Source organism: Pipra filicauda, unplaced genomic scaffold (genome assembly GCF_003945595.2).
Source record: "Pipra filicauda isolate LSUMZ 115617 unplaced genomic scaffold, ASM394559v2 scaffold152_size1767362_pilon, whole genome shotgun sequence".
NCBI classification, from domain to species: domain Eukaryota; kingdom Metazoa; phylum Chordata; class Aves; order Passeriformes; family Pipridae; genus Pipra; species Pipra filicauda.
Genome location: NW_024104018.1, coordinates 818,237 through 841,877, shown reverse-complemented (window position 1 = coordinate 841,877; position 23,641 = coordinate 818,237). Strand labels below are relative to the sequence as shown.

The window sequence follows — 23,641 nt, the reverse complement described above, 5'->3', positions numbered from 1 at the left end:
CCAGCTCGTGGAATTTTAAATACACCTGTGGAGTCCCCTGGATAAAGGATGTGGGCACAGGGATGGGATGAAGTATTGGTAAGGAAGCCCAGTGAGCAGCAACAATCATTTGGCACTGCTGGGATAAAGTGGGAATTCCCTAAATATTGAGTTAAGTTCCGATTTGCCCTCCTGTATTCAAGGAGTATTTATTGCCTGCTCAGCAGGCAGCAATAAAGTGGAAGATAGCTTTGGGACATGACTCAAAAATAGAAATAATAAACATAAATATTCAGCTTCCTTTCAATTTTCTTCCTATATTTTCTACATTTTTTATCCTGCCCCTCTGTTTTATAGAGGAATTAAAAACTGGAGAGGTGGTGATGCAGAATATTTCTGTGATTTAATACATGTCCTTTGATACAAAAATAATCTATTCCTTGTCTATGTGCTTATGCTCTGGTCCATCCTCTCTTGCATCACTCACCAGCAATCATTGCATTTATTTTAATACTAACTTTGCAGACTCACCAGCAATCATGTCATTTATTTTAATAGAAGTGTCTTCCATTGAAGTTTTCCCTCCTGCCAAGGTTTTCACAGGATCTGCCCCGGGATCACGCACGGGAGAGACACATCCACCAAAAAAAATACCCCATTGCCTCATAACCCCGAGGCAGCAGCTGTGAAAATTAGCCCAAATTGGGGAGTTTGACTCCAAATCTCAGCCTTAAATCTCTCAGTTCTAAAAGCACCCTGTGTGTAAATCCCCCCCTTCCCCGGGGAATCACTGAAAATACTGATTTTTAATGTTTCTGTAATACCTGGAGGTCGGCAATCCCTCCTCTGGGTCGGTCACCACGCTGCTCCCTGCTCTGAGATTCCTCACTCCCTCACTAACACAGCATTTGCAGGCAAAAAGGTTTATTCTTGGAAGTCCTTTCTCCCCTCCAATCCTTCCCAATTTGTCGCCTTCTCTTGTCAAATGCAAAGCCAGTTCCCCAGCAGAGCCCCAGTGCCATCAGCTCCCCCTGAAAAGTCAATATTTCACTGAAGCACCTGTTTTATTCTCCCTGCACAGGCTCTGCAGTGTTCCTGGAGTGCTGGAGTTCATCTGCCTGAGCTATTTTAAGCATTTCCTATCTTTAGTCCTACTGGCAACACTTTTTTTTCTTTAATTTTTTTTTTTTTAATGTAACTTTAACCTCCTACAAAAAGCAGTTTAACAAAGGGAGACTCTGCACACTTTTTGTGACTCCCACACCTGTGGAAATTTGGAGTGCTCAGAGAAATACCCTCCTATATTATGGTTTAAGTTCATTTCTGGGTGTTGTTTTGTTATTTAACTCACGGTGCCACAGCAAGGAAATCTATTTTCTGGGCAGTTTTTCAATTTTCTTACCTCATTCCACCACGATAAGTTAAAAAAAAGGCAACAATTCCAAGTATTTGGGTAGAGAAGGAAATTCTGAAGTGCTGGAAGACCATGCAGAGGCTCCCTCAGACCTTGGCTATTTATCCAGAACCGTGGGATTGGTTTGGACTGCAGAAGTTTTTATTGTGCTTAATTTTAATTAGGTAAATTTGACAGAATAACCAGAACCGGACGCTCTGCTCGGTTTGTACCTAGCAAATAAAATTAAGTTTCTATCATAACTGCAGCCACATAAAGTTCAATTTTTATTATGACACCTCATGGCATTAATTTTATATATTCTATTCTTTAATAAGAGAAGAAATGAGGCTGTGGCTGAATAAATTCTGACAGTTCTCACTCAACTTCCAGTGGAAAACACGTGCAAAGACCAGGGATGAATCAGGGATTCAGGAGGAAACACCACCACAAACAAAAGCTTTCAGGTGGGAGTTCTGCACTTGCCACCACAAGTTAATTTGTCTTCTAAATTTAGCTCACAATTAAGGAAATGACATCAGGTGACCTGAAATCCAGAAGGCACTTTAGGATACGATTTTGCCCTTTTTCTTCTTCTTCTTCAAGAACACATTTAAAGCCAGAACGTGAATTCTGGTGCTACATGAAAAAGCCTCTTGACACCTTGACAAAGTAACAGCCTTAAATGTGGTGATTAAAAGCCCAAGTTCCATGGTAGTAAAATGATGTTCCCAAAACATGTTTTCCATAGGTACTCCCCTGCCCAGAGGGTGTGAATCCCAGGGTGTGAATCCCTCCTCTCCCTCAGGAAGAGGACAAAGATGACCATAATAGTCCACTGGTTTATTCGGGACAGACCTGCCAGACAGGCCCCAAAACACCCCTAAGAAATTACCAGATATCAGACACTGTCAGCAGGAGAGGAAAAGGACAATTCTATCAGCCAAAAGATTCCAAAAAAAAGAAATTTAAGTTGCAATTCTATTAAGGCCATTCTCTGATAAGCACAAATTCACCAGACCTTCCCAGCTCTGCCTTAGCCAGGACAGAAGTGATGTGGCTGGTTAGAGTAATGCAGGATCCCTCAGAAACAGCATTCCACCCACTGAGGAAGAGGCAAGGAATATCTCTTCATGGACTGTACCATGGGAAAATACTCAATAATTATGCTGAGCTCTGGATTTCACAGCATTTTGGAAAATCAGACTAACCCTGTGTCAGTGAAAGCAGCTACTCAAGGAGTCCTGTGCCAGCACAAGGTGCAAAAGATGAAGGAACTTTTCAGACCATTCAATTATCTGGGTGAGGGAATTAGAGAGCCAGAATTTTAACCCACAGGTTATCAGTGCCTGACTCTTAATACCAGGGAAAAGAAACCTGGACTTGAGTACGGGAGTACAAACCACACATCAACCAGTTTGGATCTGTTTTGCTCAAGCAACGTTGGTGACAAAGGACTCAAGACAGCAAAGCAATTTGAAGGAGCCCAGGACAGCCAGCGTGGCTCAGCCCATGCCATGTGCCATGTCCTCACTGCCACTGGGACCAAAGTCACCTGGAAGGAGCAGGTTTGGAGCCAGCACGTGACACGGAATGTGCTGACGGGGTGTGAGGAGAAGCCAGACTTTGACCCTGCCTGGGATGGAGGAGACCAACCCAGGGGGGCAGATTCACCCCCCAGCACTTGTGGGATCCCCCCAGAGCCTTCACTGCTCAGCCCCTGCCTCACCCACACCCCCCTGCCCCCCACAGAACCCTGGAGGGCTCCGGGAGGGAATCCCAGCGGGAGCTACAATTTAACTTCCCAAACCCAGAGGGAATTAGAGCTCAGAGTGGACTTTGCACAGGACACCAAGTGCTGAGTCAACTCCCTCCCTCCTGCCAGGCCCAGCTGTGGAAACTCAGCCCAGGGAGGGGAAGGACCACTCCCTTCAGCAGGAATCACAGGAGGGAAAGGGAATCTCCAGAGCAAGGAACACTTCGATGCTGCCCCCTCAACACCCCCCCAGTTGCTAAGTGCAAACACTGAGGTGACAACTGTTGTCCTGGTTGGAAAGGACGAGGAAACAAATGTGTCCAAACACATCAAGGCTTGGGAAGCAGCCTGGAATTAAGCTGCCAGCTCAGCATAAACACAGGTCAGCCTAATTTTCATCCCAAATATCCTTCTGAGGAGAACGTCTCAGAGGCATCGGGAGCCGTAGGTCGGACTCGAGGCTTTTGGCAGGAGCATTCGGCAAGCAGGGAGGATTGGATCTGGAAGGTCCAGCCAGAGCAAGTTTAATCACCTCTGAACAAACCATCCTCCCTGAATTTGTCCATCTGCGAGATCATTTTTTATCTCCACATGTTCTGAAACACTGAGTTCCACCGTTTCATTATCCATCATTAGTAAATGTACTTTTTTTTCTGTTTAAAGTACCTTCATCAATCATTTCAGGGGGTTTGATGTGAAGCAGCTGGCCGGGCTGAGCAGGAAGAAAAGACAAGTTATCAAGGTCCTCAGCCCCAAAAAGCAACCCTAAAATATATTGCCATGGTTATCAGCCCGAGGTAGGATGTTGGAGTGGATTGGGATGGAGAAATTACAGGTACTCAGCAGTATGTGGGTTACTCACTTCAAATTCCCAACCTGATTTAAAAAGGAATGATGCTTAAAAGCCACATCATCCAAGTCTGATGCTTGGAATTCTTAGGATACTTTAAAAGAACTCAGCAGATTTCAAGTTGTTGACATTTGGTAAAGTTATATACGTGCTCATATGGGACTTTTATTCTTAGTTATTAACACCCCAAAGCATGCATTTTTTCATTAGTAAAATAAGACTTTTCAGGTGTTAAGGACGGAATGATGATGTATTTCTAAGGCTTTGTTTTCTTTAAAATAATCACCGATCTCCCCGAGACCGACTCTTCCCTTCTCAAGAGAATTCCAAAGTTGTACTTGGAGTGTTTTACACAGGAATCATAAACACGAGTTTAAGGGCTTCTGCTGCCAGATGTCTTTGCTGCTCACATACAAACAGGTGTTCCCCTTGTCACAGCTGAGGAATCCACTCAGCAGCAAATCCTCCTGGCAGCCCAGAACACCAGAGCTCCACAAATGCAACAAAAAAATGTTATGGGACAAAACTCTCATGTCTTTTGCCTGTTCCAGGTGTTTTTCCTGCAGCAGTCCATGAGTATTTAGATGGGAATGCAAAGAGATCGACAGGAGAACAGCTTTTAAAAACGAGAAGACAAATTGTCTGCTTTTAATTTGGGGGGTTTGGTTTGCTTTGGGGTTTTTTGCTTTGTTTTCGGGTTTTTGTTTGGTTTTGGGTTTTTTATTTGTTTGTGGGCTTTTTTGTTGTGTTTTTATTTTGATTTTTTTCCCCTCAGGACAATGATTACCTCCTGACAGCCAACACACCAACACATTTGGTAAATCAGTGGCCAAACAGCAACAGTGACTCAACTTTCCAGTGCAGCAGCCTCAGGAGTGGTTAATTCTGTCCTACCAGGAGCAGCAGGACTGGTGTTATGGAGACCACACATGGAATCCCAGGCTTTTCTGAGCCACCTTGTAATAAAAACTTCCTTGAAAACCAAGGCAAGCAGGATCCTGACACCTCCCTTCCCCCAGCCAAGGTGGCTGTAACATTCCAGCTGCCTTAGTCCTCCCTTACAATGTTTGTTTAACCAATGGCTGTTTACACAGAGATTCCAAGATTGGTAATGCCCTGAACTCCCAGGATCCCGGTTCCCTGCTGGGTCAGAGGAGAAATTCAGGCCTGGTGCCCACAGAGGCTGGAATTGCCCTCAGCACCTCAGGAGGGAACAGGGAGCACACACAGAAGTTACATTTCTACACGGGGTGTCTCCAGCCCAGCCCATCCTTCCCAGGCTCGGGGCCACCTCCTTCAACTACCAAGAGTTTTTTTAAGGATTCCACTTCCCAGACAAGAGCTCTCCAGTACAAGGCAGCTACTGGCAACTCCATACAAAAGCTTTTTGTGTGGAAGCTCAGCAGTTCCCAAAGCGGGCCCAGGCTTCAGGGACCTCGTCAGCCCCAGAGTGGTTTGATCTCACAGTGCTGAGGATCATCTGACCAGGGAATGTCAGTCATTCCCTTCCCTTTGCCTCAGCCTACAAGCCCATGGCAGCCCACATCAATCCAAGGGCTCTTCCTCCTTTTCCTGTACAAATCAGCTGTTCCCAAGTGCCAGCCTGGCTGAGAACTAGTTGAACAACAAGAAGTAACCCACTTCCTGCATGTAATGTTCTGGATTTGCTTGGAAGGGGATAGGAAGAGTGTGGGACCAAACTTCTCTCTCTGCTTCCACTGCCATTATCTCCATCTTTCCTCCAGAATTTTCCAGACAAGGTACTTTAGTTCCTAAAATTCCAGAAAGACTCCTCCAGCAACAAATAACCAAAGTCCTTTTTGGGGACTGGCAGGTGGGGTGGAGATTTTGTTGAGCTGAATAAAAAGGTGAGCTGGCAAAGGTAAGTAAGAAAGGAACATTATGGATCCCAGGATATGGATCCCAGGAATAAACAGCCTTGCTAGAGGAAAGGTGGGGGGGGAAAGAAGAAAACCAATGTCCATTTGGGCCTCTGTTCTCCAGTGGTGGCAGGTCACTGTTGATGCCCTCAGCAGAATCCAGCCCCTCAAGGAAGGAAGGGTTTAAAGATTAAGACAAAGCAACTTAAATATCCCAGTTAACTGGAAGCAGCCAAAGGAACAGGATGCTGGGAATTGCAGTCTGGGCCTTGGAATATTTGCTTGTCTCTTCCCTAAAAGGGAGGCAGGTTTTGGGCTGGGCTGAGCTGAGCTGACCATGGCAGGGAAGAAACACATCAATGACATGTTTCATCCAACATATAAAGTGAGATTTGTCCATGGTTTGGAAACTGCTCTAGACTTCTGGCCGTGCTTTATGCAGAAATGTCACAATACTGCTCCTGGAGATCAATTTATCTCTCTTTTGCTGCCCATGCCTGGATTTTAACACACCAGAAATCCTCAAGCAGCATTTGAGGGAAGGTTCAAAGCAACCCCGAGGCTGATTTCACACTGCAGTGCCACCAAAGGCTGATGAGTTCAGGTGGTGGCCCAAGGACTTGGTCAGCAGCTGAACTCCAAGTACCACAATCTCATCCTGATCTCTCCTTTCCAGACCGTGCCCTGATGTTTGGAAGACATTCCTGGTTTATGGCTTTTGTCAGTTTATAACTGAAATGGCACCAACATGAGAACTCCTGACAAGTGTCCTCCTCCTTTCACACTCCCCTGGCAACTGGAAGATGCTGCTGAGATTAAGATCTCTCAGCCCAGGGACACAGATCCAGAACTGCTCCAGGCTGTTCAGCTGAGATGTAAAACCCCCAGATCAGCCTTTGCTTGTAAACATGACTCTCGATGCTGTGTTTTGATTCAGTATGGTCAGGCATTATCAAATATTATCAATATTTGAGGGACCTCACCTACGTTCTCCCCTCATCATTTCCAGCCCCTTGAGTGCTGTCAGTTCTCTGCCTGGAGCAGAATTTTGCCAGAGTCTCTGCACAAAGTCTCCTGCTGACCTGCTCAGTGTAAGTTTCCAGGAGCACTTGCAGTTAAAATGTAACACAAATTGGACACCGCTAAGATTATGTTGCAAACAGCCTTTCCAAAATGTTTTCCTAGGTTTGGGATGCAACTTGTATTGTACCAGCCACTCTGACTGTGTCAGTCCCAAGCTTCTGTTTGGTTCCCACCTCACTGTTCCCAGCGAGCCTGGGAGATAAAAGGGAATTTGGTCACCTGTTCCTTTGGATCACGGAATCCCAGAATGATCTGGGTTGAAGGGACTTTAAAGATCATCTCATTCCACCAGCCCAGGTTGCTCCAAGCCCCATCCAACCCGGCCTTGGACACTTCCAGGGATCCAGGGGCAGCCACAGCTTCTCTGGGCAACACAAAGGTATTTAAAAAGCAAGGGAAGAGAACAAAATCCTGTGAGAACAGGAGTGCACTGAGAACCTTGGAAAAACTCCGGAAAAGACAACCAAAGATGCAGGGTTTAAAAATGATAGTTAACTGTGTCATGTTCCTGTTCTTACCCAACACAGAGAACAGCTCCACTCACCAACACTGTGTCCTTTTCCCTGGGTAATTCTCTTCCTAGGACAATTCCTGCCAGCCCTTAATCCCACCCATCTCTTCCCTTGCTCCATCACCTTTTAACCCAACTCTTGCCCTCATTTTAAACTGACTGAAAAAAGCCACTGGCCCTTTTTTCCAAGTCCCTTTTGCTGCTTTAGCAAGCTGGATGAGCCCAGCCCAAAGTCTGAACCCAGAGTGAGGGGGTGAGGAAGAGGAACTGTCTCCCTGTTCTCTGATCAGCTTTTCTCAAAATCCTACAAGTGAAACAAGCCCTCTGGACAAGCAGGAGGTAATTAAGTGGGGTTTGAAGCTGCCTGAACAATGAACAGAAGGGAACAGCGTTGGACTGACTTTGGATAGGAGGAGGACAGTGGAAAGATGAGTTCAGATGAAGAGCTCAGGCCAACTGGAGCTCCCCCTCCAGAATATCCTTTGTCAGCATACAAATATCCCAAAAGTTTAGCAAATTCCACCAAATTCCAACAGGCATTTTCTGGACTCTGACACATTAAGAAATGGGAACGGGTCATTTACCTCTTCCCTCACGTCTTCCCTGGGAATGGAAGAGCTTCCAACACCGTCAGATTTATAATAACACTGAGAGAAACAGCTCTGGGATTATTAAATTTCCGAGAAATCTTTTGGCAAACAGTATTTTAGAAAAATTAATTGGCCTTTATTCGTCATCCATCCCGATGTTTTTAAGGCACTGGAAAAGTAGAGCTCCATTGGAGCACCGGGATTTTTCATGAGGGATTCACTCCATGGCCAGTGGAATGAAAAAAAAATAAAAAAATCCCCTTCTCACAAGTTATTCCTGGATCCACAGCTTGGTTTTAATACATTTATGGCACATGGAAAGCAGTCAGGAGCTCACAACTCACCTGGATTATTCTAAATGGGCAAGGTTAGATGAGGCTTAATTTGCTGGGGTCTGTCCCCACCCAGAGCCACAACCTTAAGTTAAATAAAACACAATCAAGCCATTAACGTTTTTAAAAGCCATTTAAGATAATCTTTTTGACAGGCTTTGTGTTAAATTTAATGAAATTCAATTATCCCCGGGGACAACTTGCAAAACAGACCCTTTGTAAAATTAAAGATCAGAGAATTCAAATGAAAAATATTTAAGCAGTGGTCTTTTCTATGTTACTTTTAAAGCAGCTTCATAAACAAATGAAAAAATAAGTAACCTAATTCTTTATAAAAAAGTACAGTAATTGAAACAATTGTGTGCCACCCTGCAACTTTCACAGCCTAAATATTTTTCAACCCTGAAACGCAGAAATATTTAAAGAAAACACTTCCATCATGTAATTGCTGTGAGCTGAAGAGAACTATCTGTACCCTCTGCTGACAAACACCAGCAAAAAAAGCCTAAAATTAACAGTTACTGCAAAGTTTAATTTTGTCTCCTACACTTAACACTGCACCTCAACAACAAAATTAAACCACTTCCCTGTTTGTGTGGCAATTCCTAGAAGGAAACATGGTTTTCATGTTAGAAGGCTTGATGAAAGGATTGGTTAGATTTAAAAACAGATTGAATTACTGAAATCCAGGTATTCCAAACACAGCTGAGGGAATAAAGACCACTGTGATGATTTAGGCAGCATTTGAAGGCTGGAGATTAGTGTTATCTAGGTGAGATAAGAACTCTGGATCTGAAAAAATAAGGTCAGGCTTCACTTAGGAAAAGAAACCCCCTTTAATTCCCAAGTTGGTGAGGCACCAAAAGGCAGGAAGGTGCTGGAACGCAGTGAAATCAGCTGGGAGAGCAAAGAGACCTGCAGATAGAGCTGGGGTGGGAACACAACTGCTCCCTAAGGGACAGGATGTCCCTCAAGGGCTCCCCCAGGACCCATCCAGGGTCAGACCTTCCTGGGTGCCTGGAGGAGGTGGGAAGGTCCCAGGGATCTGCAGACAATGCCAGAGGTGGGGGAGCTCAGGGGCAGGGATGTCATTCCAGGCAGACCAGAGGCCAACGGGAATGTCATGGAAGTCACCCATGATGTCCTGGGCCTTGGGGACAGAGCAGCCTCTGCACCAGGACCAGTGGTGGCTGCAGACTGGGCACAGCTCTGCTGGGAAGGACCTGGAGCTTTGGTGGGCACTGCACCGGACAGGAATTCCAAACAGGACAGCCCCGTTTCCATTCAGAGCCCTGAGGTGACATTAAAACCAGGCAGAGAGAGATGAAAGTTTGGTGCTGCATCCAAACTTCCAGTACTCATCTAAAACAAAAATTCAGCTTTAAACAGGAAGTAGGGGACTTTTTTCTCCCAATTCTGTCTCTACACTGCAGATCAAACTGTTCCCTGGCCCTCGGGCCACGGTCACACACTGAGCACATCCCTTCCCCGGAGCACCTGGAACACCTGGCCACGGAGCTGCTCCTCAGGGCTCCATGGGATGATGGCCCTCTGCTCCCAGAGCAGGTTAGGGGTTGGTTTGGGTTTGGATTTCAGGTTGTTCTTTTGTAAGTGGGACAGCCTGACACGAGCTGCACCCAGTGCAAACCACGCCGGTGTTTTCCCGGCACACACTCCAGGCTCCCAGGCAGGAGAGGAGGGAATGCTGGAGCGCTGAGGCTGCGGGAATGCTGGTTCAGTCCTCCTGGCACTGCCCCCCTGCCTGCACCACCCCTCAGTGCTGGGTGGCAGCTCATTAGACACCACTTGGCACAAGCTCCAGCGCTCCCAGGGCTGCCCTGGGAGCAAGAGCAGGATTTGTGTTCCCTCTGCAGCTCCTTTCCCTGGCAATCCAGACACACTCAGACAGAGGAGCCACGGATCAGCTCTAAAACATCCTTCAGAGCTACACTCCAGCCTATAAAAAAAATCAGAACCAATCCCTCAGTTGCTTTACCCCTTCCCATTTTTTTTTCCCCCTAGAAAACCAACCAACCAAAATTTCCAGAACAAACAAACCAACCCCTTGTGTGTTGACTCGCCCTCATAAAGAGTTTGGCATCTGTCAGAAAAAACACAAACACCATCCTAAAGTGGTTTTTTTGACCATTTTCTCCCTCCTGCATTTCGTTGTAGCACTCAGTTTTAAAAGTCAATCTGCCACCTTTGCAAGTTAGAAAAATTAATCCTTTTTCTGGTGAAATGGCAGGAAATCATTGACTGGAATGGAAAACACAGGAGGAGTTAAAGCTCTAGAAAAAGCAACACGATTCTGAGCTATACAGACTCTCACAGTTTTCAAAATAATTCTGCAGCCACTTTCTGCAAACAAAACCTTCAGGTTAAATTGTCTTAAGCAACTTATCAGGTATCAGCTTTTAATGGTGTCAGTGGGCAGAACTAAAGCAGCAAAACTTCACTCATTTGCTGCCATCCTTGCGGAGACAGAGGAACCTTCCCAATTGGGAGAACAGCCTCATTTAGGCACAAACCAAAACGAGAGCAGACAGCAAAACCCAAACTGCATTGTAATTCCCACATACAGTTTTGTTGTAAATGCAAAACACTGTTCATTTTCTTAGTTTCAGCTCCGCTGACGACTTCGGGAAGCTCAGAAAACTGAAGGATTTGAGAAATATTGGGTTTTTTAAAGCCGAGATCCAGCGTTTTAGTTCATTATCTACTCCCTCGGTCCGACTCACTGACTGTAGGCAACGTTTCCCTCCTGTAATTAAAGAATTATAAGAGCAGGGCAAAGCATCCTGGCATTTCTCACATGCCCATCACAGTCAGGAATATGCAGGAGTTCGCTTTTAATTGCATTCGGGTTGCAGCATTTCGAAGGGAATTACTGCCTAATTACAGCTCCAGATAAATCCTCAAAAACACAAGTTTTATCCTAACAAATTAAGGAATGTCAGGAGGCGGTATCCAGCCATTTAAATTATTTCAACAACATGTTGTTGTCGAAACTCTTGCCAACTAATGGTGCCCAAACATCACAGGAAGGCCGTGCCAGTGCAGCTTAATAGTTACCAACAAGCTGCTTGGTGAAATTAATTACGATTTTGGACTGACTCTGCATCCTGGTGATTAATTAATTTATTATTAATCTGAAACAGGTTATCCTGCACCAATTTAAGCAGAAACACCAGCACTACCACAGGGGGTTTTTAGGATTGGGTAATACTTAATTTACCCTCGAACACTGAGTTGGCATCACAGCCCAGGGCTCCTGTTCCCCCCCTGCCAGGCTCTAAAGTCACCGGGATTTGGGGTTTCCAGCGTCACTCGGACCTTCCCTGGCACCAACACAATTGGAAGTGTGTCCCTTGCTCATTTTCTCCCTGAGAGGAATCCCAGCCCAGTTCATTAGGAGAACCCTGACAAAGGAAGCAGAGAGGTAGAAGCCCCCCCGGCCCCGCTCATCCCTCTCGGACCGCGAGCCGGAAAACGGGATTAATTAATCTGGGAGAGCTCCCAACCAGGAGGAAGAGAAGGTACATTCTGTCACTGAACTACTTGGGGAACAACTGAGGGTTTTGTACCCACCTCTGGTCAGGTGCTGTCCCAAAGCAGGACCTCCACACCCAATGTGAGCTGATCCCATCCCAACTCCCCTCCAGCTGCTCCCGCCCGCAGGAACAGGTGGGATTCCCACAAACGCTCCCCCCATTTCCAAGGGTTTTTCTAATCCCTCTGACCACATAACCAGAGATTTATGCCTCCAGTTAGGAACTGAACTGTCTATTTTTCTTGTTTCCAGTTACACAGCCTTAGCCAGGAAATCCAGAGGAAAACCAGGAATGTGGATCTTTCTCACCGAGGCTCACTTGGCTGTGAATCCATGACAATAATTCCTGCCATGGATAAACCCTTCTCTGCTCCCTTTCCACCAGCAACTGAAGGATTTGATGCATCTAATGCACATTTAGGACTTTTAGCCACAGAGAGATGTCATGTAAACAACAGGGTAGTAAATACTCATTTTCTGTGGGATTAAACCTAAATATGCTCCGCTTTTTCTAAGGAAAAACCTCCACCACCACACAGACACCGTGGGGAAAGAAGACAAGAGATGCCACAAAGCCACTGCCACCCCATAACACTCCAATTTCCATATGGAAATAATAAGATGTGCCCAATTTCGAGCACCCAGGCAACAGAACCCACATTAAGATTCCATCTCCCGAGAACTCGGCTGTAAAATCCGTAATTTTCCCGATCTTTTGAAGGAGTTCTCATTTGCAGCAACATCAGAGAGCCAACAGCCCATGGATGCTCCCATCCAGCTCCAGCAGGCATTTGCATTAATCTGCTTTTGGTTAATTAAGCGGTGGAAAAGCATCTCCCCCTCACCCAGAAATCTCTTCCACGCTCAGATTTCCCTGTCAAAACCTCCCTCTTTTTTTCCAGCCTGGAAAAAACTACAAGTGGAGAAGGCTAGAAGGAAAAAAGTAGGAATGAAAAACACTGGAGCTACTGTTATTTTTCCCCACCTACCTAGAGCTAATGATACGACAAAAAATAATGTCTGTGGTTAAACACAGAAGAAAAAAAAAAGTTATTTATTTGTCCTTATTTGCACATCAGCCAAACCCATCACCTAAGGAATTTTGAGCCCATCACCTAAGGAATTTTGCCCCCAAATTCCATAAAGGGGGGGGAGAAAAAAAAAAAGGTATTCAAATACTCTCCATTAAAACCAGCTGAAAACTATTATTCATGAGAGCAGTAATTATCTCTTGCACCCCCAGAGAGCACAAAGCAGCTTTTCCCTCGCACACAGAACACCTGCCCACCAACTCAGAGCATCCAGAATTAGGAAGATAAACTTATTTAAGCTTTATTTCTGAGCAAGGACTTGTGTCTGAAGGGTAGATAAAGCAAATAAACTCCTGACAGCAGCATCTCTGGGAACATTTGTAAAGCAGAGCATCACTAAATGATGCTCTTATATTGCACTGGCACAAGCACAGCTCTTGCCCATCACCCAGAAGGATTCAGGGCTTGTAAATGTTAAGTATTAACAGTCTGAAATAGTTAACAGCTTCTTGCCCTGTAATCAGGTAGAATATCAAACTCTACATAAAGGTAGCTGTGCTTGAAAGCAGAATTAAGTAGGTTTACAGGTCCTGCTCTCACCAGTGCTGGGGTATTGCCCAGTGATAACACGTTTAACATACAAATAATATGAAATCAACATAAAAAAGTGTACACTCTCGTAAAAAAAAAAGGAATTTTGAGCAGGATTTTACTGCCAAAGCACCACTAATCTGAAGTGCTTTATTGCCCTGCCTGTGCAATAAAGTGAGGAGGGTCCAACCACAGTCACAGGAACACACAGCAGAGACAAACCCACAGACACTCCCAAACCTTCAGCAGGGTTTTCAAGGGCTACCAAACTAATTATGAAATTAATAATGACTAAAAAGAAAGTTACACCAGCAAAATTAATGGAAGAAGTCTCACCTTCCCCCCCCAGATCCCTTTAGAACACCCAACCAATCCAGGTTCTGAAGTCACAGCAGGATCTCAGGATTTACAGTTCTAGTTATTATTTTTTTGTTGGGGGAGGGGGAAATTTAAAAAAAGTAATTTCCCTGATAATAAACAGTGTGAAACAGGAGAAGAATAAATTAAAAACCAGAGAACAAAACAGAAAATGCTACTTCAACTACAAAGGTACCTTTGCCAGGCCTTTTCCTTCAGCAAAATCACTCAAGACCTTGTGAGTGGCTTGAGAGTGATGTGGCATCAGGAGAGAGAGAGGACCGAGGCTTTTCTGATGTGGATTCTTTTGCTCAGGTGATTTTTAGCACGATTTTAGCTTAAATGAGCTGTAAAAAATCTAAGTCTTGCCCCTTGCAAAACTCAGAGCTGCAGAAGTACTTTGAGGATGGACCACCCAGGCACCAAAGGCGGAGCAGGTAGAAGGAAAGAAAGGATGTTTAGGGAAATAAGGAGCTTAAGAGTAACAAAAGGAAACGGGAGGTGTTGAACTGTAGCACCCACAGAAGATCAGGGTTGAAAACAATCCATTGCTTCAACATCTCCCCCACTTTCAGCCGCACGGGGTGTATGCTCCAAAAAATCGGAGCAGATGATGAAAGCACACATTCTCTGCTCCCGAAATGTCACAAAGGCCAGCTGAGCAACCACCACAAAAACCGGAGAGCACAAACACCCTTCCTTGGGGGAGGGGAGGACACAGATAAATATCTGGAGAGAACCTTCTCTGATGAACGAGCTGTTTTAGTTACTATTTTCCTGGCTAAGCTCACCTCCAATGTTGCCTCGCCTATAGCACAGGAAGCTCGTTGAGAAGTATTTTATTATTCCTTCAGGACCTTCTGTTCCTTATTAAATCAAAACCACACACAGGTTTATCTCAGAAGTGTATTAGAGGGCACAAGGAGAACCTTGACCCGGGCACTTTGTTTTCACGTCGAGTTAATGTGCATTCATCTCATCCTCCTGGATTACTACAAACCTACACCCACTTCCAGCCGAGCATCTACAAATATTTTAAAGCCTAATAACAACACAGATGCTCTTTTTCAAATATCTTAGTCAGAAGGGGGAAATGTTTTCACTCCCTTAGCAAAGATGATCAGAGCCACTGGAAATTCCTGTCCATTTGCAGGGTTTCACACAGCACTTTGCAGATAGTAAAATAAAATCTCTTTGAACCTGAAGAGGCTTCCACACCCACCAGGCTGCAAAAAAAAAAACCAACAATCTCACAACGTTTTCACCTATTTAAAGAACAGGGGTACTAATTGGCTCTGTAAACATCTGCAGAAAATAGCTGTATATAAAAATAAAGGAAGAAATAACAGCAAAACCGACACCCAAACAAGGCCGTGAGGAGCTGGAGACACCAGGGGAGAGGAAAACCAGGTACATCCACACCTGAACTCCAGGATTTCCTCAACCACTGCCAATATTCTAAAATATAGAGCCTGGGCAGGCTCATTGTCAGCCTAAAGATTGGAAAAGAAACTTCTGGTGATGATGATGTGAGTTATTTCAGTTTAAAACTCCACCTGACGAATCGGTTCTAACACTACTCATAAAAACGCCTGCACTTCATGCTTAAAATCTTAAATAACCTTCTAATTTTGGTCATAAAACCAACAGCTTGCTGTGGAACTCGTTTACTTTCAGACCCGCAGCAGGACTGCAGACATTCTAAAATTTTAGGCGAGCAGAAAGTAGTTTAGTAATTGTTAAGTACCGGAACACTTAATGTGTAATACTAGAATAACCACCAAAACAGTGTCATTAACACGAGGAGCAGTCCGGAGTGCAGTTTCCTGCTCATTTAGCCAAGATTAATTCTTCACGGGCAAGAGAAACATTCTTTCTACCTCACCAAGGACAACCCGAGCAAGAAACGCTGAAGAAAAGTCGGGTTTTTTTTGTTGCTCAACCTTTCTTTTTAATATGCGTGATGGGTAATGTCAACAAAAATCGCTGTTCTGTGCTCTGGGCGAAAGGAGCTTAGAGGGGGAAGAAAGACAGGCAGGGAGAGCAGATGGCACCAAGTCTTCGAGAAACAGGGAGGGAGGGGGGGAAAGTTTCCCTACCAAACATATCCCCGAATGAAGAGGAACGCTGCTTAACTTAATCACAGCGGGAAAAGGCCAAAGACGCGTATTTTACTGCAAGACAGAACGTTTCGTTTCCAAAAGGGGGATAAAACCCGCGAAACCCCGCCAACCCTGCGGGTGTCCTTACCCTGCCCTGCTGCTCCTCCGCTTCGAACGGGGAGGGGGTTTTTTTTTGGGGGGGGGTTTATTCCTGGCGGCGCTGCCCCCTTCCTCTCGCAGCGCATCGAGCGCGCACGGAACGGATCGATGGCGCTCCAGACACAAGACTAGACGATCCATTTACCGACCGCAGCAAAAAAAAAAAAAAACCAAAAAACCAACAAACCGTCCTGTTCAGCAAAAAACCCCTCCGCCCCTCAGCACCCTGAAATCCTAAAGGGCGGCGTGGCGGGGAGCTGAGCTCGACTGGTGGCTCTGAGGGTGATAAACAAGTGGATTTCTGCGCGCCCCGCCGGGCTAAAAACCTCCACAGAGCGCTAAATACACCGAAATAAACCAAATATCCACGCCAAGAGCAAGCAGGGAGTGCTTGTGAAACACTATTAGATCCTTACACGGCTCCTAATCGGGGTTTTTTTCTGGTGAGACTGATGGGGTTCCGAGCAAAACCAGTTGCCCAACCACTGGTTGCTGCCATCGTTTTCCTCCTGGAGCAGCGTGGGGAAAGTCCTCGCACCCCGCTCCCTTCCCAGCGCTCGGAGCTGGCCCTTGGAACTCCAGTTGTGCCGGTTTCAAGAGGGAATTAGTGGTTTTCGCACGGACGCGTCGAACAGCGAAACATAAAGGGTTACAAATTATTGTTTGGAAACCGAAAGCCCGGCTTTTCACCCCAGTTCTGTTCGTACATCTCACCCCTCGCTGTCACCAAAGGACGAGCCCGGGCTTTCGCAGCAGCACCTATTCTAAATTAATGAAGCATTAACGAAGGTCGACGTTCACCAGTGAATAGTCCCGGAGTAAGAGATCAAACCGAAGCAAAAAGAGCATTTCGGCTGGGTAATTCTTATTTAAAAACACGCCATCCAACACCAGTGACTGCGCTGCCAGATTACTGATGTGACACTAGGTGGTTATGTCTCCACATTTATTCCACACAATTGATCTGAAATCCAAGCGCTGCGCGCGTTTGCAGTGCTTCACGCTATTATATTTTTAAGAATAAACATAAAAGCAGCTTCTGCCTTTGCAGCCAAACATTTGTCACCCGAAGAAAACGCATTTCTCCTCAGCCCAAGCTTCCAAGGGCTGACCCCAAACCCCTTCCGTTTAAAGCAACAGATCCGAGAACATTCACTTACCTGATGAACAAGAGATAAGAAAAACAGCGAACGCCAACTTAGTAGCAGCTCCCATTTTCCAACGCTGTTAAAACATTTAAGTGACTTTTAAGTATCCAGTTTCCTGGGTCCTGCAAGCTGGAAAAAAAAAAAAAAATCTCCCTTCTTGCTGAACCGTTATAAAGCAATTTATAGCAACATCTCTGCAGCAGGTAGTGTTCAGAAAACACTAAAATCAGGTTTGTTTAGACACTGACGACCTCCCCGCGGCTCTTTCTAGAGAGAATCCGGGTCGAGGGAGGGATAAATATATTTGGAACCGTGTTTCAAAACACACGTGTCATTTGGCTTCTGTACAAACGGTGGCAAAATTCAATTCGCAAAAGTAATGCTACGAATCCACTTAAAAAAAAGAAAAAAAAAACCAAAACAAGAAGAAAATAAGTCAAGAATTAAGCTGCTGGACACGACGAAGTCTCTGAGTCTCCAAGTGTTTTCCACATCAAGCGCCGTGCAGGATCATCCCTCGTGGATGCCGGGGGGTCGGGCGGGATGAGTCCACACGATGTTTTCGTCCTGCCTCCCCCTCCTCACACACCTTGTAGTGTTTGGGAGAAAAGCAGCTCCATTCCAGTTCCAAACCTCGGGGCGAAGGGAGGAAGTTCTGTCAGTTCCTCGACGAGAAGATAAAAAAACTGCCTTAAAAACCAGCCACACGTGGGTTTTCTCTATAATAACGCTGAGGGATTTCGCGCAGCCCAGCCGAGGAAAAGGGAGGAAAAAACCAAGTTTGGTACCAAACCAACCCTTGGGAAGGGGCAAAGCTCTAGTCCTTGGCCAGGCGGCGAGAGCAGCGCATCCCCCCGGCTCCGCCGTCCTTCTCCAGCACTCCCGAATCCCGGCAAGATTTCCAATCCTTCTAGGAGATTTCCATCCCTTCCCCCCGCAAAGAAGCTATATTTGGTTTTTAAACACACGGGAGCGACTGGGGAGGGGGGTAGGAGAAAAAAAAAATAAAATAAAAAAAATGCAGTATCCAGGCGCTGGGGGAGGAGGAGGAGGGTGGTATATTCTTTGTGGCAAATCCTTGCCGGAGCGCCGAGCTTCCTTCCAGGAGAGCTGGGCTTCTTTGGAAGGGAGGAGGCGAGCGGGGCTGTGCCTCACAGGATGGATGGATCCGGGATTCACGGGGCCGGGATGGATTCACGTTCCTCACGGGGCCGGGCTGGATCCAGGCTCCTCAAGGGTCCGGGCTGGATCCAAGATTCACGGGTCCTGAATGGATCCACGCTCCTCACGGACACATCTCCTCCTGGCCGCCCCGCCGCTGCTCACACGGACCCTCCACCAAACCCACCCCTCCGAGCTCGATCCGGTTGTCGCCTCGTTTTTTTCCTCCTCTTTTTCCTTTTCCTGCGCGGAGCGAGGAGCAGCAGGACACGGCAGGGGCGGGGAGGCAGCGCCTTCCCCCCGCGCCTCCCACACGGCGGAGCGGGGCGCGCTGCCCTGCTCGCCCTCTCCCCTAACTCTGACCCCGGCTCAGCTCCCCGGTCTCCCGGGCGGCGGAGGCAGCGCGGCTCAGCCCAACTTTGTCCCTCCAGCAGTGCAGCTTAGGGGCGGAAAGGCCGAGCCGGGGGGTTCTCTCCGGGCGGCGCCGGCCGTGCCTAGAGCCCGCCGAGCGTGGCTGGCAGCGCAGAACAGCCGTGGGTGCCCCGCTGCCGCTGCTCCGCCGTGGTAATCTCATATCTACCCATTCACCCGAGTGGCGTGCGGAGAACCGGCCCAAGATGGCGGCGCCCGGGCGATTGTTTTTGTTTCCTCTCCGCCTCCCCCTCCTTCCCCGCGGCCGCGGCGGCCGCCGCCGATTGACAGCGGCCCCGCCCAATCGCAGCGCGGCTCTCCACGCCTAGCCCCGCCCAGCCCCTCTCGCTCCGCCTATCGGCGGCGGGGCGGGGCCGGCGTGCGGGAGCGCGCCCCGCCCCTCGCGGCCCGCGCGCGCCGCCTCACGGGCGCGCTCCCGGCCCGCCCCGCCCGCCCCTCAGGGCGCGGCCCCTCGGGCGCCCTCGCCCCGCTCCGCCCCGACCCTCGCCCCGTGTCGGGGATTCGCCTCCTGCGAGGGGTCGGGGGGCTGTTTGGTGCTCCCGTCCGCAGGTGATGGAGGGAAAACGCCAGTGGGGGCTAATGGTGTCCTGGTTCTGCGTCTCACCCACACCCCAGCCTGGAAATGGCCCTGGAAACGCCCCACAGGTGGCCCTGGTGGGAGCCGCGGCTGCGGGCACGTTCCTCGGGGGCGTTGGTGGTGTCACAGTGTAGAATGAGACTCACGGAACGGGTTGGAAGGGACATGAAAGATCATTTCATTCCAATCTTTATGCCATGGGCAGGGACACCTTCCCCTAGCCCAGGTTGCTCCAAGCCCCGTCCAACCTGGCCTTGGACACTCCCAGGGATCCAGGGGCAGCCACAGCTTCTCTGGGCAACCTGGGCCAGGACCTCCCCACCCTCCCAGCCAGCAATTCCTCCCCAATATCCCACCTAAACGTACCCTCTGGCAGTGGGAAGCCATTCCCGGTATCCTATTACTCTATCCCTTATCCAAAGCCCTTCTCCATGTCTCTGGCAGTCTCTCCCCCCCAGATACTGGAGGGCACCTGGACTGTGCGTTATGACACTGTCACACCACGATCCCACATCAAAAGGTGGTTGTTCCTCCCCTTCGTGTCACGTGCAGGTCATTAATTAATTAATTGCTCTGTGCTGCCCTCCCTGAAGGACAGGGTGCTCCCCGGCCTGGTGGCCGAGCTCCCTGGCACTGGCACCTTGCTCAGCCTCCCCCCAGATCACAACAAACTCCTGTTTCCTATCGTTATTTGTCCCTTGGGCCAGCAGTTCCCAGGATTTATTTGGGGTGAGAGAGCTTTTGGATGTTCCCAAGGCAAGCACAGCACTGCAATGTGTGACAGAGGAGGGCAGAACAAAGGGGTTTGTTCTCCAGTGGGCATAAAGCAGTTGGATTTGGGATAGAGGAGGGGCAGAGCAGGATGGATGGATGATTTCCTTCTGTAAATCGTTTGTAAACGCTTTGTACCCCTCTACACAGAACACTTTGCACTAAATCATCCCCCTTGAGGGCGGTGGGTCTGTGCCTTCATGAGCTTGGTGTCACTCCCTACGCTTTTTTTAAATGGATGTCATAAAAATGACTTGCCTCTGGATAAAAAGGAAGACATGGCCCTTAGATCCGGAGATCCAGGTGGGAAAGCACAAGGGCCTTGGCAGTGGCCTTTAATTTCTCTATCCTATAAAGGCCTGTAATTGCATAAGCAACGAGCACCAAGTTCTCTGAGAACTGGGTTTGCTGTTCACTAACCCCAGATAGGTACTGAGTGATTCCAAACTGCCCCATGGCACATCCTAAGTTTTTTTTTTTAGGGATATGAATACTAAGTGGCACTAAACTGGAAGGAATATTACATATCTTTCCCATATGTGAATATACAGCTGAGTCAAGGCCGAGTGACACTGCCAGGCTGTGCTAATTCACAGATCAGAGTTCAGCAACCAGACCTGGTGATCCACCAGGCTTCAGACACCAAGAAAGGCACCTACTTCAGTCTATTCACATCGAGGTGTCTGCTTGAGGTCTTAATCAGGGCATCCTTGGCGTGTCCCAACACTTCCCAACTACTAAATTCGTCCAGCCACCGTATTTTTTTTTTATGATCTGAAACATCCCGAGCGCAAAACAAGATGTCAGGGCTTGTGCACATCTCGAAGCATCAAGACATGTGGCAACACCTTTTATGCCACCCTTTATCCAAGTATTTCAGAGTGATTTACAGGCGTTAATTAACGTTAAGCGTTACAACACTCCTACTTAATCTGGAGTTTTTTAATATTCTTCAATAGCAGAATATTTAAACGTGACCTGTTCTGCAGGTTGGGTTTTCACATGGCTCAGCTGCTTCAAAACGCCGGTCATGTTGCCACATGAGCAGGAAATTATAGCTAAAAATATTGCTATTGTGTGTGTGTGTGAATACATAGATATATATATTTATATATGTATGTACTTCCCACTGTAGGTAGTTGGCTTAGGGTTTGTTTTTTTTTTTTACCCACAGAATGTAAATTATGGTCCATACTCGTATTTTACCGATTATTTCTGATAAAAATAGAACAAATATGTCACCTGTGTGACACCCTTTGCATGGATGTCACGGTAAGGAGGTGTCTCTTACTCAAGTAGCTTCTTATCCTTGGGCAGGGGTGGGTTTTTTTGCTGGCAGGATTCCTTTGGCAGAGCAAATCCTTCTGGCCATCCAGGAAATATTACAAACCCAATAGCAGTGTGGGGTTAATCTTGTCAATCACCTGTTTATCAGGACCACGGGAATCACCAGTGAAGCTTAATTCTCTCTTTTCCTTCCGAGTTTTGAGGCTGAGTGGGAGCCAGTGCTCTGTGAATCAGGATGATCACCTGCATTAGGGATTTGCTCCCATTTAATTGCATTTTTTTAAAAAAAAGGGCGGTTTGGTGCAAATATTGTAGGGAAAGTGCCAACCATTTTTATGAGATACTTGAAGCAAAATGCTCCAAGGGCTTTGGGCAAGGCTGTTGTTTTATTGCTCGTAAAAGGATGAGTTTTATCCCAAGTAGACACATTAAATGTCAGCACAGTTGCTGTCTGCTCTTTATTTTTAAATGTCTTTCTCATGTGAATTTTTGGGGGTGTTTCCCTTTTTCACCTTTTGGCTCTTCATTTTTTATTTTCCTTTCGCCTTAAAACTCCAGATTTAATTTTTATTTTTTTTTTCCCTTTCCCCCCTCTTCCAAGATCAATCTGTCTCTGCATTTTTAATGAATCATTTGCTGTGACATATGAGCACTGAAGACACAGTGTCAGGGACTTAAGCATCTGTGGAGAGCAGGAGGAGCAGCAGAGAGATGAAATGAATGTGATCTTAGCTCCAGTCTTTTGCTCATGTGGGATGGTTCTTTGCCTAGAGGCAGCACAAATATAACTTTCCTTTTAGGGAATAATGAGGAGAATTAAAACCCAGCAATGTCTCATTTTTTTTTTCCCTCAGAAATTGAGGATTTGAGGATTTCAGCTGTCCCCACGCTCAGCACTGAATCAACACCCCAACCCAGCGGGATAGGTAAGAAACTTTTTGTGCAGGACTCATTCACAGCACCTGCAAAAGCATTTTTAAGTGGGGTTTGTCATAGCAGGAGCAGAACCCTTGGTGTTATCTCCTTCATCTTCCCTCATGGTAGAAATAACTCTCCCTCTGAAACTCTGAAGGGAGAGAGGAGCAGGTTCAGGCACTGTCCTTACACAACCAAACCAAAAAGGACCAAAATGGCAAGGAATTCATCTCTCTCCTCACCAGCCAGCTTGACCTGCCACTGGGAAGAAGTGCAGATACTGGAGGACAGCCTAAATTAAAAAAATAATAATAAATAATTAAAAGCAACTGCCTTAAAGTATTTTTAGTTTCATATACATAACTTATGTGGAACTCATAATATTCCAAAAGAGTTTTAATACAAATTTCCAGTTTTATTGCAGTGGACAGATAATAAAATTGCTACAAATTATTCATTATTTTGTGCTTTTTTTACTCTGTCCCAAAACTATTGAGGTGCTTTCCAGTTATATGGATAGCACAGCTTTAAAACATGAGAAAATGTGCAATTAATTCAACCTTTGGAATGCTGAGGAACTGAAACCCAAAGCTTGCACAGTGAAATACCTGCTGAACTCAGAAACCTCTTTTGGATCCAGATATTTTGGTTTTGGTGTCCTCATTTCCCTCACGTGACCAATACCAAAAATTACAAATGGACAGGATTTCCCTCTCTCATGTTCTGTAAATCTGTTCGTGGAGTGAGTTTGTGTGTGTGAAAAATTCCTTTTCAATGGAAAAAGCTGGAGCCTGTAGACCCTCATTACCACAACTCTTTTCCTGCCTCAAGTTTAAAAACAAACACGGAAATACAAAACTGTAAATACGAAATTTTAAACACCAAAACTTTAAATGCAAAATTTTAAATGCAAAATTTTAAATACAGAATTTTAAATGCAAAATTTTAAATGCAAAATTTTAAATGCAAAATTTTAAATACAGAATTTTAAATGCTAAATTTTAAATGCTAAATTTTAAATGCTAAATTTTAAATGCTAAATTTTAAATGCTAAATTTTAAATGCTAAATTTTAAATGCTAAATTTTAAATACAGAATTTTAAATGCAAAATTTTAAATGCTAAATTTTAAATACAATCTCCATCAAGAAATTGTTGTTCAAGGCTACATTCATACTCATGAT

General features: G+C 46.2%; 1 protein-coding gene across 2 annotated transcripts in view; it reads right to left on the bottom strand.

Moving 5' to 3' along the window:
- ACVR2A (activin A receptor type 2A) overlaps window positions 1-19,108 on the bottom strand; it is a 46,146-nt gene extending 27,038 nt beyond the window's left edge. For both annotated transcript variants that reach the window (XM_027721036.2, XM_027721037.2), the window contains exon 1: window positions 17,328-19,108. In XM_027721036.2, coding sequence (XP_027576837.1) covers window positions 17,328-17,382 — 55 coding nt within the window. In that variant the 5' untranslated portion in view covers window positions 17,383-19,108. The remainder of the gene's footprint in view (window positions 1-17,327) is intronic.
- Window positions 19,109-23,641: the final 4,533 nt, after the last annotated feature.